The sequence below is a fragment of the Mesoplodon densirostris genome, chromosome 16 (assembly GCF_025265405.1).
Source record: "Mesoplodon densirostris isolate mMesDen1 chromosome 16, mMesDen1 primary haplotype, whole genome shotgun sequence".
Taxonomy (NCBI): Eukaryota; Metazoa; Chordata; class Mammalia; order Artiodactyla; family Ziphiidae; genus Mesoplodon; species Mesoplodon densirostris.
The window spans coordinates 25,757,023-25,774,745 of record NC_082676.1 but is presented as its reverse complement, the minus strand read 5'-3'; the positions used below and the strand labels follow the sequence as shown (position 1 = coordinate 25,774,745).

Genomic DNA, 17,723 nt, shown 5'->3' with positions numbered 1-17,723 from the left:
CACCCTCCAGACGAGGTCAGAGGCCAGCCTCTGCTCTTGTGGTGCCATGTGCCTCCCCTTTAGAGCCCGCATCCTGTGCAGCCACCTCTCACCTCCCTCCGTGTTGGTCACCTCCCTCCACGGCCCAAGTCCCTTCCCCCAGGATGGCTCCCAGGAGGCTCCACCAGTAGCTGGCAGGACGACTCAGCCGTTGTTCTCCTGGAACTGCCCTATGGCTCTGTCAGGTGGTAGGGGTGGTGACAAATCCAGCCTGGAAGGGCGGGGGAGGTTCTGTCTGGGGACAGGGCTTCTCACAGGGATCGGCCATGCTATTTGGGACCCTGAGAGGGCTCTGTGGCCTGTCCCCAGCTCCATGCCACACCCTGTTGGCAAAGGAAGCGGGGGTGAAGCTAGAACCCCCAGGATTTGGGGCGGATTAAGGCAGAGCCCATGTCCATTCTCCTTTCCCAGGAACGACCCTAGAACCAGGGTTTGTGGGGTGAGAGGGTCCTGAATTGATGAAACCTGGATTGGCTGTGATTAAGTTCCCACTATCAGCAGGAATGGGGGCCTGGCCTTCTTGCCAAGGGAGAGAGAGGACACGATGCCAGAGGTGACTATTGCCTTTATTGCCTCTGTGCTGGGGTCCTGGGCTGGGGTTCAGAGGTATCTGGGGGCAGCAGGTGACTCTGGAGCCAAATTATTGCTACTTAGCAAGGTCACCTTGGGGCTTCCCATAGTGCCCTTAGTATGGGTGGGCATGAGCATGCAAATGATATGCAAATGACATGCAAACCAACCCAGGATCCTGCAGAGGGCTCTGGTGCAGCCGCAGGTGCTGAAAGAGTCAGGAGCCTGCCAGCCCAGGAGGGTGATGGGGACACCCAGGTCCTTGCAGACTGCAGACTGATCCAGCCCAGCCTCGGGGGTCAAGTTCGGGGGTATGGACAGTCCCTGAGCATCAGCCCTGGTTCTGCTGCTGGTTGGGGAAAAGCAGAAGGCTGGCCCCAAGATAGCAAGAAGAAAGCAGGCACCCACTAGGTAGCCAGACAGCCCAAGGCCCACTCAGAGAAGGAAGGGACCTGCCCTGGGTCACACAGCAAGGCAGGGGCAGAGGGGACCAGGATCCAGGCCTCCTGAGCTAGACAGATGCCAGAGTGCCTCAGAGGCCAAAGCTGTGAGCAATAAAATACACTGTTAAAGAAAGAAATACAAAGCAAGCAGCCCAGTCTCTGATCCCTGGGCTGAGAGATTCTCCGCCAGCTGGCTCTGGGAGGGGAGGCCTCTGAGAGCCAGGCCCCAGGTATAGGAGGTGGCAGCGTTCTTGGTCTTGAGCTGAGCTGACCAGTCCAGAAGCTCCAGAAGGACGCAGGCAGGGCTCCAGGGTCCTTGGCTTATGCAGGTGAGGCTCAGTTATTATTCATAATCCACCAGGATGCTGAGGGTCAGAGGTGGGGAGTCAGAGGCCATCAGGTGCCCACCACCCTCCCCCCCAGTTCCCAGGGCTGTGGAGAGGGTTGGGAGCTGAAGCCCACCTGGGAAGAACACAGTGGTGAGGGTGTCTGGAGCCTGCAGGTGGTCAATGAGGATGCGCTGGAAGGCCTTACTGCAGGCGGACTGCTGGTGCCTGGGGAGGGCCGCAGAGTGGACCAAGGCTGGAGCTGGTCCCCAACGATCGGGACCACATGGTTAAAATCTCCCCACTCCCACCCAGTCCTGCTGCCTGGTTTCAGATCTGAGTCCTTCCTCATAGTGGCTCTGAGCCTCAGTTTTCTCCTCTGTGAAATGGGGACAATAGTGTCCACTTCACTGGGATACTGGGAGGATTACATGAAATAACACACAAGGCATGTGGCATAGGCCCTGTGCCATAGGGTGTGGCACAGTGGTAAAGGTGTGTATTCATTGTGCACCTACCTTGTACCTGGCACTGTGTTCAGTTCTTTACATGTCATCTCATTTGGGTGATAAGAGGATGGAACTATGATCACTCCCATTTTGAAAAGGAGGCCACTGGGGCTCAGAGGAGTAACTCTCCTGAGGTCACACAGCCAGTGAATAGGAGAGGATGATTTGAACCCAGGCTTGACTCACTCCAGGGCACATACTCAATAAACATTAGCTGTTAGACCACCACTCATACCTTCTCCAGGAGGCCTCATCCTGCCAGAACTCGTACAGGGTGAAGGAGGCATTGTCCAGCATCTTCTGGGCAGACACACTGCAGGGCCAAAGAGACGGCCAGGCCAGGCCTGGGCTGCCACCACCTCTGCCCACCTAGCCAGGGGTGTCTAACGAGAGCCCTGGCCCAGGACGCTCAGTCCCAGCATTCCTCGTGCTCACCCCCCACCCCGACCTTGGCCGGCCCACCACCCGGCTGAGGACTCACTGCAGGCAATGGCTCTGGGCCCCTGTGAAGTCCACGTAGCAGCACAGGGCATGGTGGAAGTCCTGCAGGGCTTCCTCTGCCACCTGCACCTGCCTTTGGGCCACGAGGATGTGCTGGCAAGAGAGGCAGCCTGGTCAGCTGGGATGGGGTAGGGCAGGGCATGGGGTGAGGGACTGCTGTGGCCTCCAGGACGACCCCGCCCTTCTTGTCCTGCACCACACCCAGCCAACCCTGAGGTCGGGCTCCTGCCCCAGCCTGGCCCCCAGCTTCCCTGACTCCATCCTCCTCTTCCCATCACCAAGGTTGCTGCCTTGATCCAGCCACTGTCCCACTCTCCTGCAGCATGGCACCACTTCCTCCTGCCCCCTTTAGCCTCTGTCCACACTGCTCCAGACCCAGCTTTCAGAACTGTAGACAAGGGACACTGATGCCCATGGAAGAACAGAGTTCTGCAGGGTCACAGAGCAAGGGCCAGAACCCAGCACCTGCCTGCCAGGCCCAGGGGACAAGGGCTGGGTCAAGCCTGGAGAAGGGGGCATATGTACAAGACAGAGGCTGAGGGCAGCTGGCCCCATGAACCTCCTCACTTCATCATCTCCTCCCGGACTCCCACACCCAGCCGCCTGCCCCTCTCACACACTCACCGAGTTGGGCCCCTTGGTAAACTCCTCTTCGTGCAGGGGTTCCAGCCGGGGGGCCTGTGAGGGATGCAGAGCGTGGGCCAGGTCCCTGGCGTGTGCCTGGCTTGGGTGGATTCCCAAAAGGTCCACAGACACGGGGTACTGGCCACACGGCCACTCACCTTGCACTCCAGCTGGTCGATGAGCTCCTGGAGACGGTTGATCTGGAGTCGCCAGTGCATCTCAGCCTCTGAGCTCTGCCCTGGGGGTCAGGCACGGGCCCCCTCAGGCTGGGGGCTTCTTGGGATGAATTGAGGGAAAGTGGAGGAGCAAACACTGGGGCCCTGGGGGATGCCGTGCCCGCCCATCCCACCGCAGGCACACCCACCTGTGTCAGAGGAGCCAGGAGACCAGGTGAGTGACCGACTGACACTCCGCAGGGCCCTGCGCCCTGCCCGCCGGCTGCCTCGGGGCCTGCTCTGCACCTCCACCCTCTCTTCATCTGACCTGAGGGGAGTGGAGGGTCAGCCCACTGCTCCCAGACTCACGGGGCCAAGCACTGGGGCCCCAGCACGGGCCTGGGTGGGTAAGACAGGCTTCCTGGGACACTGAGGCCCAGCCTCAAAGCCAGCCACCCCTGCTCACCCCTCTTGGCCTCCCTGCCTAAGAACAAGAATGTGGGCTCCAGGATGCTAGAACATGGAACATGGTAAAAGCTGAGGGCCTTGACACATGGAGATAAGGGGCATTCATGAACCGGACCCGCAGGTGGGCAGAGCTCCTCACACACCGTGGGCCATGGGCCTGGGCCTCCAGGGTATCTGACGCCCCCTCCAGCGAGCTCTGCAGGGCTTGGAGCTGGCTCACCGTCTCCCGCAATAGGAAGCGTGTCACAAACTGGTCCACCTTGGAGGCCCGCTCATACTCCTGGGGGCAGAGGGGGCATGGTCAGCATCTCCTGGCTCCAAGCATACATTTCTGAATGGGGAGCTGCCCCCTGCACCCCACCCCCTGCTCATCAGAGCAACAGTGGCAGCCTAAAGAGCAGAGGACATGCAGACCTGGCATAAGCAGAAAGGCACTGGGACTCAGTGGGGAGCACACCCCGGACCCCCTCCTTGTCTGGGCCTGGCCTCTCTTACTGGGAGGTATGAGGCCAGCTCACAGAGAAGCATCTGCCATTCTCTGGCCCTCAAGGCCCTTTCCCTGTTGGGGCTCCCACCTTCAGCCAGTGAGGCCGCCGGCACAGCTAGACTGGGCTGGGTGGGGTGGGGCAGGGCAATTTTGACCCACGAGGCAAAATGACAGTGTGATATGGCGCCATACTCACCAGCTGGCCCCAAACTCACAGGCTTAGGATTCATTCATTCATCCATTCATTCATTCACTCATCCATGCAACACACATTGACTGAGCACCTCTTTTTTTTTTTTTTTTTTTTTTTTTGCAGTACGCGGGCCTCTCACTGTTGTGGCCTCTCCCATTGCGGAGCACAGGCTCCGGACGCACAGGCTCAGCGGCCATGGCTCAAGGGCCCAGCCGCTCCGCGGCATGTGGGATCTTCCCAGACGGACCAGGGCACGAACCCGTGTCCCCTGCATCGACAGGCAGACTCTAACCACTGCACCACGAGGGAAGCCCTACTGAGCACCTCTTACTAGGAGCTGCAGATACAAGACAGCAGGTCGCTGGCCTCACACACACATCCCAGCACTGATCCCCATCTACACCGCCATTTTCCCCCAGCCCTTGCCAAGGCAGGCAGAGACAGGGAGGACCACCATGTGCCAGGCCCTGTGCTGCCCACCTGGAACGCTCAGAGACTCCCCAGCTACCTTCATCTCCTTGGGCCTCAGTTTCCTCACCTATAAAACAGGGATGGTAATAGCCATCTCGCTGAGCTGTTGAGAGGCTCCAGTGAGTTATCTCCTACATAGGGCTCAGCCTAGTACCTGGCACATAAGTTCTCAATAAAGAACTGCCATTGTTTTCATGGTCAAACAGAATTCTAACAAGAAACCTGCCCACTCCACCTACACACACAGTACAGGGTGGGAGTCCTGGGGAGCTGCGGTGCCCCCCTCCACAAGGGGCTCCAGAGGCACCTACATCAAGGGCTTCATCTTCTCCCCATAACCTGCCTCAATTCAGCCATCATGGGCCGGGACAGAAGGGGGTTGGGGACCTCTCATTCCCAGACAGGCCAGTGGCTTCTCCAGGCCTCATCTCTAGACTTCCTGGCCGTCCTCTGAGCTTCCTGAAATCCTCCCAATCAATTCCCTTGCTGGTGCTTAAGATGACTGATCAGTTTCTGTTGTTTACAACCAAAGAACCTGGCTGACACAAGCACCCATTCTGCATCAGGCCCTGTTTCGAAGCAGAGTTTAATCCTCCTAATCATTTACAGGAAACATAATTGACCCCGTTTTGCATATGAAAAGGCTGAGGCCTATAGAAGTTGATTACCTTGGCCAAGGTCACACAACTAGTTAGCGGCAGAGTCAGAATTCAAACCCAGGTCCCAGAAACTCCTCTCCTCACCACTAAGCACCTTACAAGCATCGCCTCACTTATCATCATTAGCCCAGTTTTACAGCTGAGAAACCAAGGCCAGAAGTCACAGACAGAGTAAATGGAGCCGAGATTGGCCCGTGTGTACTGGGAGGAGCAGCTCGGAGCCTGGAGCTGGTAAGGTCGACCCATGAGGTCACAATGTGGCCTCCCTGGGACAAAGCCGGGGCAGGGCAGAGGCAGCGTGGGCCAGGCCCCCCAGTGCTGACCAGCCCTGCCATGGGAAACAACAGTTCCCACAAGAGGACCAAAGTGCCCAAGCAGGCCCGCAAGGAGAGGCCACCTGACATGGACAAGGCCTGGCGGAAACAGCAGTTCTTCAACCACCTCAAGTGGAACAAGCCGAGTGTGAGTCCCAGGGGGGAAAGGGGCAGATGGAGTTCAGGGGACCTGGACAGGTGGACAGGAGGGGATGCTGGGACGAGGAGGGGGAGCACGAGGGGATTCTCCCAACGGTGGACAGATGGGTGGAGGGCCTGGCATGGCGAATCAGCCCTAGCTGGTGCCACTGGGGCTCTGGGCACAGGGAGTTCCCTTATGCCCCCTTTCCATTCCCCCTCCTCAAGTGGGCAGAGGCCCTGGACCGGGGCCGGGGTGGGTGAGGGTCTCAGCATCGAGGCTGGGAGGGCAGGCAGCGGATTTCATAAACATAACCGGAGTGAGGTCTCAGGAGGTCAGCCTGGTGGGGGCGGGGGTGAGGGTTTCCAGAGGGGAGGCAGGATCCTGGGCGAGGAGGACAGGGTGCCTGCCTCCCCCAGCTCCCCCTGCCCAGGCTGGGAGGATGGCAGGAGTCCCGGAAACGTAGAGGGGGCAGGGTCCTGGGAGATAGAACCCGGGTGGGTGAGAGTCCCCGATAGGAAGGTGGGGCGCGCTCTTTCCCCTCACGCCCCTGCCCCACCCCCACCCCCAGACCAAGATCGTGCTGCTTTTCCTCCTGGACGAGCGGCAGCAGCTAGCCGAGGCGACGGCGGGCCCGGGCGCGCGGCCCGGGCGGCCCGGTGAGGACGCGGCGAGCGCCCCCGTGGGCTGCCAGGTGGCGGCGCCCACGTTGCAAGGTGCGGGCGACGGCGCTGAGAGGCGCGAGGACGCGCGTGGGCACGTAATGAAGACGATCCTAGTCAAGCTGCTGCTGCTGGACGCAAGGCTGCAGGAGGAGGGGCGCCGCGTGGCGGGTGGGCCCGGGGGCGGGCCCGGCGCGGGGGGCGGGGCCAAGGACGCGCTTGGCTGGCAGTGGCTCAACGCCCGTCTGCTGACCGAGAGCAAGGCGGGCGGCTATGCCGAACCTGCCTAGGAGCAGCCGAGCAAGCGGCGCCGCTGCCCTCGCCCACGGCACTAAGTGCGTGGCCCAGACCTCCGGACCCCAACCCATACCAATAAAGAGCGCATAGCAACCCTGGCTTCTGTAGCCCTCCCTGTCTGAGGTATCGGGGCGTAGAGCTGGGGTGGGGAAACTGAGACCCTGAGCGAGACAGGGGAGAACAGGCGTATTGAAGGCAGAGCCACAGCTATGGCCTGGAGCCAAGGCTGTTTTTGCTTCCTCCTTGTGACCCAAGAGTCAGAACCCCTCTTCCGGGCTGGCGGGGGGTGGGGGGCACCCTGCCACAGTGGAGGGAGGCCGCTCCTCTCCCCTCCAGCTCCAGGCCCGGGTCAGATCCTGACGGCTCTGCAGGCCCAATGGAAGAGAGCTTGGGTAAACGCAGGCTTGGCCACGCTAGGAGGAGGGGCCTGCTTCCAGCAGAGGCCAGGCAGCTCCAAGAGTCTCCAGCACTCACAGGTCCTTCTTAAGCTGAGGGAAGGTCCCAGGCAAAAAGCCACCACCTTGGGGAAGAAGTGTGAAGGTGTCATGGTCAGCATAGTTTGAGGCTTAGACTCACGTTCTGCCTGTGAGAGCACCCAGGAGGAGAGGCTGGGGTCCCTGGTCTTCTGACCCCTCACTCCTAACCCACTCTGCTTGGTAACCCTCAAGGCACCTCAGTCACTTGTCTCCCATATGACCCTGTCCCATCCTCTTGCCCACATTGCAACCAAAGGCTTCTTCCAAACCACTGATCTGTAGGGCAGTTCACGCTCCCGCTCATAAGCTCACACTGGTTCTCCGCTGCGCACAGGGAAACGCCCAAACTTATTACTGGGATGTACAGGTCCAGACCCCCAGCCTCAGTCTTCGCCTCTAGGGCTTCTTAGTGACTTCCACCCTCACCCCTGCTCTGGCCATATTGCCACTTGTGGTCTTCAATTCGAGGTTCACCTCCCTAATTCACCCACAAGAGGCCCTGCACGCTTTCTGTGGGCAGGACCCAGCTGCTTCTCTCTCTCCTGGGTCCCAAAGCCAGCTCCGGACCCTACCCCCTCCAGCCCTGCCAAAGCTGCAGCCTGCATTCCACTGGAGACCAACATCAGAATGCCCCCTTTGGGGGCAGATGCATCAGGGGTGAAGGTCCCAGTTCACTAAAACCACAGGCACAGCTTCTGCTGAAGATATACTTTTGTCAGTGTCAACACCACATCACCTGCATGAGGCTGGAGGCTGTACTACCCATAGCATCTCCCCTGCTGCTTTGTGAGAACTGACCCTTTCCTACCATCCACATGGTTACAATCAGGGTAACCACGTTCCTCAATGTGGCCACACCTCCTGGCATAAGCAATTGGCCCAAGCTGGTCCTATCAGCCCCTTCCCTGGGTCTGTCATTTAGGAGCTGTAGGAGACTATGTTTCCTATAGGAATGTGCACAGGCTGAAGCCAGTCTAGAGAAGAATATAACCAGAACGCAGAGCCAGTGAACATCTTGGATCCCCCACAGGCCGGCAGTCAGGCCCTGATTCCAGTCTTTTCCTGAAACCTGATTTCACCCTTGCCTTGGTATCCATAAGACATACAAGATCCTTGTGATAAAAGTCCGTATTTTAGCTTAAGCTCACCGGAATGGGTCTTCAACTTGCAAGCAGAATGGTCCTAAAGAGAATAAAGAGACCCTGCAGAGACAAGACGTGGACTATTTCCTTTGTGTGAGGACGACCGCCTTTCGGAGGAAGTAACTGAGCCCAGAGAGAGATTAGGACTTGCTCAGTGCACAGTGAGTCAGCCTCAGAACTGAGTCACCAACTCAGGTCCACGTTTGTAAGCCCCTGAAGGTAGGATCCCTTTGTGGGCTACCTGGGCCCTTGAAGGCTAAGCACACAGAGGTCTTCAGGGTGTCTGGAGATCCATGATTAAGAGCTTTCTCTTCAGCGTTGAGAGGGAAGGGGCCGCACATTTGGCCAGAGCACATGAGATAATCCGAAGTGGTTTGGGGAAGGAATCAAACTGGTTGGGCTAAGTGGCTGAGGCCAGACCCCTGGATGTCAAAATCACTGCCCTTGACCCTGTCCCAGGAGAGAGGATGGGTCTGGGGCGCTTTCATCAGGGTAGAGGCTGCGAAAGCACAGCAGGTGTTGAGAACTGAGGTCACAATGAGTCCAAGTGCTTTTCCTTCCTTCTCTGACCACCCCCTCCCAACTACACGACCAGGAACTACAATACTTCGGTCAAGCCCAGTTGAGAAGTGCCGGGAGAAAGCCAGGGTCTCAAGGGCCGGGCTGGACTCCTGGGTCCCCAAGGGGGTTATATGTCTAGAAAACATTGCCACAAGGCCCCTTCATTCTCAGAGCTGCTCCTGGAGGCTTCTCAATCTCTTAAAGCGGCCCTCTCATCATCCACCTCAGCAAGGGCTTACTTACGGGGCGGAGCCACACCACCCAGGCGAGTCTTCAGAGAGGGGGTGGGGCCTTGAGCCAGAGGAGGACCAAGAGGGACTGAGCCAGAGCCCAGTTAGGGCGGAGACTGACACTTGAACCAAAGGTCGGGCCTCAGGCCCAGGGGCGGAGCCCAGAGCTGAAAAGAGACCTCCACTCCGGCCAGAAGAGTGGGACTTCAGGACCAGAGGGCAGAGCCCAAGGAATGAGAGTGATAGTTCTCTAGCTCAGAAACGCGGGGACGTAGGCCCGTGAAGCAGAGCCAAGAGCTGAAAGGCGGGCCACCATCAAATCCAGCTGAGGCGGGGTTCTCACGCCGGGGGCGGAGCTTTGGGCTGAAGGGCGTGGCCGGCCCGAAGGTGGCGTCGCTGTCCGGGAGTCGCCGGGTCCGCCGGCTGCCCTCGCTGGGCCGCGTCGCGGTGGTGGTGGACCAGGGCTCGGGCTTCACCAAGGCGGACTTCGCGGGCGAGGAGCAGCCGCGCCTGGTACTGAAGAGCTCCAGCCTGATGCCCAGCTGGGACCGGCCCGTGCTGCCCGGGGCGCCCGGCTGCGAGCTGGCGGGCGGCGTGGTGCGGGCTCACCCCATCAAGCACGGCGTGGTGGTGGACTGGGAGGCGCTGGAGGGGCTGTGGGAGCGCCTGCTGGTTGGCGGCCTGCGGGTGTGCCCAGAGCAGTGGCCGGTGCTGGTGAGCAATTCGCCGTCGGCTCCGCCCGCGGGCCGCGAAGAGGGTGGCCCAAATGCTGTTCGAGGCCCTGGCAGTGCCCGCGTGCCACATGGCCAGCACCGCGTTGCTGGCGCTCTGCTCTGTCGGCGCGTTCAGCGGGCTGGCCTTGGAGGCGGGCGCGGCTGTGTGCCACGCCACACGCATCTATGCGGGCCACTCGTGGCACGAGGCCACCTTCCGGCTGGACGTGGCAGGCAGTACTCTGTCACGCTACCTGCGGGACCTGCTGGTGGCAGCCTGCCCCGATCAACGACTGCATGCCCTGCCCCGCAAGGTCATCACACAGCTCAAGAAGCGCTGCTGCTATGTGTCGCTGGACTTCGAGGGTGACCTCCGTAACCCTGCCCGCCACCATCCTGTCAGTTTCTACTTAGGCAATGGGTGCTCTGTCTGCCTCAGCAGCGAGCGCTTCCGCTGCCCGGAACCTATCTTCCAGCCGGGTCTGCTAGGCCACGCTGGGACTGCCCACCCTGGCCTTCCAGGCACTGCAGAGGATGCCCGCAACACTACGGACACGGCTGGCCAACACCGTGGTGCTGGCCGGTGGCTCCACGCTTTTCCCTGGCTTCACTGAGCGCCTGGAGATGTAGCTGGAAGCTCAGTGCTGGTGGCATGGTTATGGGGCACTGCAGCCTCGCCTGGTGGCCAAGCCCGGGCGTGGCACAGCAGTGTGGACAGGTGGCTCCATGATGGCCTCACTGCATTCCTTCCAATGCTACTGGATGACCTGGGCCATGTACCAGGAATGTGGCTCCAGGCTGGTGCATGAAGTGTTCAACTGACTCATGTTGGACTGGAGGGGGTGGTGCCACGATGGGGGGGGTGCAGAGGCAGACACCTGGCAGGCTGAGCTGCAGCTCTATCAGAGGCATTGAGTGCCGGATAAAAGGCTCAGTGATTGGAGCTGGCAGAGTCATGTGGTGATGGGTCACCCTCTACCCCTTTCTGGGCCAGGAGGAGGTGGTCAGGACCCCTGGGGCCCTTACTTTGACCTGCAGTTTGAATCCCCACTAACCAGTGCCAGTTCAGAGAATGCCAGTCTAGGGGCCCACCCCCAGGGCCCTGTTTCCATGGCAACAAGGAAGGCAATGCCCCCACCTGTGTCCAGGCCACAGATATGGAAGTCATCATAACATACCAACCCCTCATCATATACCATTTGGATTCCCATCCCATGCCAGGCCCCAAGGGATGACCCTTTGAAAAACTACTAAATCCCATGTGAAAGCAACCAGAAGGGGAAGCCCTGTCCTCAGATGATCATCAACTTGCTGAGAGCCTCAAAGTGAGGTCAGGCACGATCCCAGGCCTGCTCACTGTTCCCTCCTCACCCCCTCAGGCGGAGACATTGCTTAAAAAGAACACAAAGGGAGGGGTGCCTTTCGGTGTTTTTAAAATACCATCCAAGGGCCTGGAGCCCGGGCCGTGAGCACTGTTTATGCTTGTGCACACATGTCCATACACAGACACAAACACATGGATGCACACATGCCTGCCTACTCACGCATGTCCTTAGGCTGCCCCCCAACCAAGCTCCACACACCAGTACGAGCCTCTGGATGTGTGTGAGCGTGCCCTCCCCCACAGCCCATCCCTGCTGGGAGCTGGCCTTCATACCCCACAACAGTTAGGTCTGGTCGATAATAAAAGCAGTAGCAGCAGCAGCTCCAGGTGTGACGTGGCTACTGCGTGCCAGGCAGAGGTCTCGGTGCTGGGAATAGAGTAGAGAACGAGACGGACAAAAATCCCTGCCTTCATTCTCGTTTAATTGTCACAACAAATGTCTGGAGGTAGGTTCTATTATAATGCCCAGTTTACAGATGAAGAAACTGAGGCCCAGAGAGGTAAGATGCACAGCCAGAAAGTGGGAGCTGGGATTAGAACCCAGGCGTCTAGCTCCACAGCCCTGAGCCCAGTGGTGGAGGCTGCCACAGCACAGCAGACACCCCCTGCCCTCATTTTGGGCCCCCCACCATCAGCCCCTCCACTCACCAGCTTGGTGGTGTCCATGGCAGTGAGCACTGCACAGTTCAGCGACTCCAGTGCAGCCAGCACAGGCCGATAGACGCCCAGGTGTTCAGAGAAGTAGTCTGAGGGCAGAGGAGGTGCTCAAAGGTTCCCGGACCCCCACCCCCCCTTTTACAAGCTGGAATTCCCCAGCAGCCAACCAGGCCTCATACCCTGAGCCCAGCCGATCCTGTTCCATGGGACACCAGCAACAGCCTCTCATCACACCCACCTGCCCAGGAGTCCCGGGAGACAAGAGCTCCCATGGGCCTACTCACCACACAGTTTCTCCGTTTCCAAATTGCTACAGGGAAAAGAGAAGGCACCCTTCAGACCCGCTGACTTGGGCCTGGTAAACTGGGACTTTGAAGCCAATGTTCCTCTCCTCTTCCTGCCCAGCTCAGGCTGACAAGGAGGCAACTTCTGACTCCACCCCAGGTTAAGTTGCTCAGTGGACAGACAGGGGGAGCACGGGTACTATCAGCCCACCAAACACTCTCTGAGGGCAGAACTTCAGTCCCACTCTCTGCCTCCAAGGGGGTTTCAGCCCGGGGAGGCAGATATGAACACAGGCCAGAGAGGAGTGGTTAGAGCTGGGAAGGGGGAGCCAGGTCCCAGGTCTGCGGAAATGCAGAGAAGGCATGGAGTATTACTTGGTAGGTCAGGGAGGGCTTCCTGGAGGAGGGGCTGCCTAAGTTAGGCCTTGAAGGAGAAGAAATCTGACTGCAGTATCTGGTGGTGGTTAGGTGGTAGCACTGCAGACAAAGGGTCCAGCCCAAGCCTGAGAACATGGGAGGACACGGGAGCCTAGGATTTATTCTAAGGAGATGGGGGAAAGGGAAGTGAGAGGGAGGGATAGCTGTGCATGTGTGTGCACCCATATGAGGAAGCAGGAGAGAAGGCAAGCAAACTCGCACTAAGGCCTGTAGATGTGGAAGCACCTGCATCCATGGGTGGAAGCAGGCGGGGGCCAGCTGTCCCCAGGCATCCTCTGGTCCCTGCAGGAAGCGGGAGTTGGAAGAGGGGGCACCTGTGGGCTGAACCATAGGTGGTGACTCAGGCCTGGCTATTTTGGGGTCCCAGCTGGAAGCAGTGTGATGAGCAAGGCTGGAGCCAGGGAGGGGGTAGGTGGGTGGGTAAAGTTGGCACCGAGCCCTGGCACCCCTCTCCCTCTGCCCCCCTCATCCTCCATAAGGAACCAAAGCAGCAGGAGACACAGTGGGGTTGGGACAGCCTGGCCTCACATCTACATGCGGCGCACACATCCCCCTTGAGTACTCACTCAGAGGGATGCCCGTCAATACTGCTGAACAGCTCTCGCAGCTCCCCGGGGCTGAGAACCCCATCGGCAAAGTAATTCTGGAATTCTTCAAATGAGAGCTTACCATCATCTGGGCGGGGTGGGTGGACAAAGAGCAGAGTCAGTATCCCTGACCCTGGCTGTACCCCTGCCACAAGATCCAGGCCCACTGAAGGCTTTGCAGCATCTCACAACCACCCAGCCAAGTGGAATGGGATTCTGAGCTTGATGGGAGGCCTGGCCATTGGGGACAAAAGGGCTGGGGCCCCCAGAGGTGCCCACTTAAGGCAACAGGGCCCACTTTGCAGGCACCCAAGGGACAGGGCAGTACACAAGTAGCACTGGGTACGGACTCAATGTTTGCCAAGTGAAGAAACAAATGAACAACAGCCTGGGTCACAGTCAGATCATGGCAGGGCCAGATGTCACTTGGAGGACTCGGGGCTGGGTCTCTGCCCCACATGCTGGCCAGTGTGGCTCCAGGGTGGAGGGGACCTCCGTGCTCTGGACCCAGGCCCTTCACAGAGAAGCCACAGGGAGTCAGATAAGATCTTCCTAAGAGTGGAGCCCCTGTAAGTAGCAGGAGGCTGGCTCAGGAGGGAAAGACCTCCCCATCACAGGGGGCATGTAGCAGAGGCCAAGAGCATTACCCGTGAGGTCTCTAAGCAGATGGGGTGGGGAGAGTGGAGCTGGGGGAGGGTCTGAACTTCCCCAGACAAGATGCTGTGATCCAAATGAGACCATGTGCCCTGATCAACCGGTTGGAACAAATGGTCTCCACCAATTTGAAGAGACCCAGGGAGAAGGGGCAAGGGGTGGGGACACAATCCTCTCTCAAGGAGGCCGAAACATAAACAGGTCTGAAGCCCCCAGCTGAAAGTGAGGTCAAGGCTGACGGGCTGTCTCAGCTCAGACCCTCCACTGGCCAATCAAGGCACCGTGGGCTGCTCTGAGTCATCTATGCGCAGCAACCTGCCTGCAGGGTCCCCTAATGGCTCCTGCTTTAGCTTTCAAGGTTTTGCCAGACCAGAGTCCGAGACTGCCCAGCACCCAGGGCAGGAGGAGCTGATTCCCTGGACCTAGCTTCATCCTGCCCAAGCCCTCCCTGTGTCCAGGTGGTTGGTAATGTGGAAAGTGACTGAGCACTCTAAAAATCTAAGATAAAATCCCCCAAAGGGCCTCATCTCCATGACCGCACCCTTCCAAGCCCCTCACACAGGGAGCCTGGGACCAAGCATCACATTAGACCTGGGTTCAAGGCCCACCACCTCAGGCAGCCTGCTTTACCTCTCTGGGCCCCTGCTCCTTTGTCTGTGAAATGGGGTAAAGAATTCTCATCTAGCTTGCAGTGTGAGGACAACATAAGGTCATATACGAGAAGTACCCCCCAGTGTGCCAGGGCACTGCATGAAAATAAGCCCCCACCTCCAGCCTCTGGCTAAGTTACATTTCCTCCACTCTCCATCCTGCCAAACTTGATTCAAAACAACACTTCCTCCAAGAAGGACACCTGGGTTCATTCTCCTGATTTGGGTCCTCTCAAGATTTTTCTCCATTCTAGACTGTGTCCCCAAACCCCCAACCCTCCCCTGGGCCTCCCTGATGTCCGTCACCCATGCCCCCACTGTGGGACCCAGGGGAAACCACACTCACCATTCTTGTCTGCTCTGCGGAAAACCTAAAGGACAAAAGGGCATGGATGGGAGCTGTGAGCTGGGAGGCAAGAGGCTCCCACCCAACTCAACAGAGCCCCAGCTGGCTGGCCTGCCCCCTGCGTCTCCCTTCCTCCTGCCCAGCATGGTCCCAGCTCCCTGCCCAGCTCGGCCCTGCAGGAGCTTTTCCAGCAAGGTGAACCCAGGAAGAGCACACAGCGGGCCCCACTGCTTGCTCACTTCTCCTGCGGGCCTGGCCTGTGGGGGTGCTCCAAGCCAGCTCTCTGCACCCTCACCTCCCACACCCAGAGTCAGTCCCAAGTTCTGTCTGATGCATCAGCCCTCGAACGGTCCCAGCTTGAGGAAGGTAGGGAAATGGGCCAAGATGCGGCCTGAGTATCCTGGGCACCCATCCCAGACCTGAACCCCAACTCTGCTGTGTGGCTATGGTCTGTCCCAGACTCTGCCCACTCCGGGTTGTGTCTCTGTGAGCTTGTTGAAGACCCTGACATGCAGGTAGTGGCTAGTCCTTTCTTTGTGGGTACCTGTTTTCCCACTAGCACACAGGGGAGCAGCCCAGGGTTAACCCTTCCAGGGCTGGGGCTTCCTATGAGGCCGACTCAGTATGAGGGTCTTGGGCAGGCCTGTGTGCGTGTGTGTGCGTGTGTGTGTGTGTACGTGCAAGGGTGGACAGACTGTATTCATGGAGAAGCAGACAGGAAGGGCAACAGAAGCAGCAAGAGCGGAGTAGAGTCAAGACTTGGTCCCTGTCTCCCCTAGGGACCAGAGACTCCCAGGTCACCCAAAGCAGCCCAGCAAATAGGAGACCAGCAGGCCTGGCAAGGAGGGGCAGGCCAAAGCCTGGACAGAGAGCCCCTATCAGCTCCAGGTCCTGAATACCTCTTCCCTCTGGCTGTTTTCTTGGGTCAGTGAGGCTCAGGGATGAATATAATCCCTAGCCAGAAGCCTGACTCAGAGAAGGTCTGCCACTGGCTCGGGGTCCACACAGCAACCCAGCAGCCTGGAGATACAGGGGGGGTGAGAGTGGGGGAGGGGTACTAAGCTGAGAATGAGGACACCTAGGGCCACACCCTAGTGTGCCCCTGCCTCCATGTGTGATCTCGGACATATCCCTAACCCTTCAGGCCTTGGTTTTTCGATCTGGGAAGTGGGAGGGTCAGGTCCCTTCCAGCCGGGAGGACTGTGGCCAAGTGCTGAGTCACTAGGAACAGTGGGGAGGGGGCAGGAGTACAGCCTTTCCCACTGGCAGGGACCTCTGGGAGTGGGGGCATGAGAGGCACAGGACGGGCTGAGGGCTGGGGTGAAAGGTGGGGAAAGGGTTCAGGGCAGTGACCGAGGTCGGGCCAGGCTGCTCCACGCTGGTGTCCATAGGGGCTGCAGGGCCACCTGCCAGTCAGGAGAGGGTGTACAGACCACAGAGAATGACTGTGGGCAGCCCCGACCAACTGTGGGATCCTTGGGTTGGATCTAAGGGACTCTGGGGTCAGCACCAGGTCAGGAGTCAGAGGACTGCTTCCTCTTCCAGGCCCCCCTGCCTGGGTCAACCCGGACACTTGACTGCTCCTGTGATCAAGGGTCGACAGCCCCCCCCTCCGGCCAGACACATACATGGGGTGGTTCCGGGTTGGGGGGCAGGAGGGACAGTGACACTGAACCAGAGACAAGAAGAGAGAAAGAGAGAAAGAATGAGAGACAGAATGGGACACAAAGGTTGCGAGATAAAGATAAGGGAGACACACGGAAACAGAGAGAGCAGGGTCAGAGAGAGATCGTGAGAGAGGCAGAGACCCAGAGGCAGCGTCAGGGCCCCCAACAGACCTGGAGGAAGAGAGACGGACATGGAGACAGGGAAAAGCAGAGTGAGAGAGCCACAGAGACGGGGGCAGGGAGAGACAGTGAGAGACAGTGTCCAGGGAGTTACAGGGAGAGATACGACAGAGACCTGGAGAGACACCGCGAGAGACACCACCCCCAGGGCCACAGCGCCGGCGCCCCCGGCCCGCTCCCCACTCACGTCTTGGAAGAGCGCGTGTCCTGCGGGCCCGGCGGCCGGCGCGGGCGCGGGGGGTCGCGGGGGCTCCGGCGCAGGCGGCCGGATCAGGCACACGGTGAGCAGCCCCGCGCACGCCATGGCGCCGCCACCCGTTCGGCTCCGGCTCTATGCAGCTGCAGGCTCCGGACGCCACCGCCGCGGACTTCGGGGCACAGGAAGGGGGGACGCCCGCCGATCGGCGCCGGCGCGGAGGCTGAGGGCCCCGCCCCCCGCGGCTCCGCCCCCGCCCCCGCCCGGAGGGCCGCCGAGGCCCCCTCCCAGCCCGGCCCCCGCGCTGGCCAGTCCGAGAGCTCGGCCCTCCGCATCCCCTCTCCAGGCCCTCAGCCTCCCCGTCTGGAAAAGGGGGGCAAACTCCAGCCTTTAGGGCGGCAAGAGCCACGCAATGCAGAATTCCAACAACACTGTTCACCTCCGCGACTCCCCACCTCCCGGAGAGGCGGCCGCTGCAGAGTAAGGAGCCACTCAAGGGGTCATTTGCACCCGGTAAGGGCTGAGCGAATGACGGTCAGCGTGGAGTACTACACAGCCAGGAACAGAACGGGAGGGGCTGCGCGCACCCACCAAGGGCAGGTCCCGCACCGTTATAGGGTCAACAGAGCAAACGGCAGAAGCACAAGCGCGCCACCTGGTGGGCAAAACCCGCAAGTGGCTTCGCCTGTGCGCCTCTGTAT

At 59.6% G+C, this 17,723-nt stretch overlaps 2 protein-coding genes across 10 annotated transcripts; one reads left to right on the top strand and one right to left on the bottom strand.

Annotated features, from left to right (window-relative positions):
- Positions 1 to 597: 597 nt before the first annotated feature.
- NECAB3 (N-terminal EF-hand calcium binding protein 3) lies at positions 598 to 17,163 on the bottom strand. 9 transcript variants are annotated; one of them, XM_060077849.1, is made up of 14 exons: positions 17,014 to 17,163; positions 14,980 to 15,004; positions 13,309 to 13,417; positions 12,968 to 13,063; positions 12,305 to 12,330; positions 12,012 to 12,109; positions 3,779 to 3,915; positions 3,377 to 3,495; positions 3,171 to 3,285; positions 3,013 to 3,066; positions 2,369 to 2,481; positions 2,123 to 2,200; positions 1,515 to 1,606; positions 598 to 1,417 (listed from the first exon to the last, which is right to left on the bottom strand). In XM_060077849.1, exons 1-14 carry the CDS (start codon positions 17,128 to 17,130, stop codon positions 1,400 to 1,402), a joined length of 1,197 nt encoding a protein of 398 aa, XP_059933832.1. In that variant the 5' UTR covers positions 17,131 to 17,163; the 3' UTR covers positions 598 to 1,399. The 9 variants fall into 9 exon arrangements, 8 of the variants coding, with proteins under 8 accessions (XP_059933832.1, XP_059933833.1, XP_059933834.1 ...); XM_060077850.1 differs by having other exon boundaries at positions 3,171 to 3,250; XR_009530112.1 differs by lacking the exon at positions 2,123 to 2,200 and having other exon boundaries at positions 2,369 to 2,506; positions 3,171 to 3,250.
- ACTL10 (actin like 10) lies at positions 7,234 to 10,801 on the top strand. The gene is given in 4 exon segments (XM_060077720.1): positions 7,234 to 7,249; positions 9,592 to 10,019; positions 10,021 to 10,475; positions 10,477 to 10,801. Coding segments are annotated over 4 exon segments (1,224 nt in total).
- Positions 17,164 to 17,723: the final 560 nt, after the last annotated feature.

What these genes read in the sequence shown, in the direction of transcription:
- NECAB3 (XM_060077849.1), bottom strand. Translation starts at nt 17,130, where the DNA reads ATGGCGTGCGCGGGGCTGCTCACCGTGTGCCTGATCCGGCCGCCTGCG. An exon ending in CCATGGACACCACCAAGCTG is followed by an intron (nt 3,916 to 12,011) that starts GTGAGTGGAGGG and finishes CTCTGCCCCCAG; the next exon opens with GAGTATGAGCGGGCCTCCAA. An exon ending in TTACCAAGGGGCCCAACTCG is followed by an intron (nt 2,482 to 3,012) that starts GTGAGTGTGTGA and finishes CTCTCTTGCCAG; the next exon opens with CACATCCTCGTGGCCCAAAG.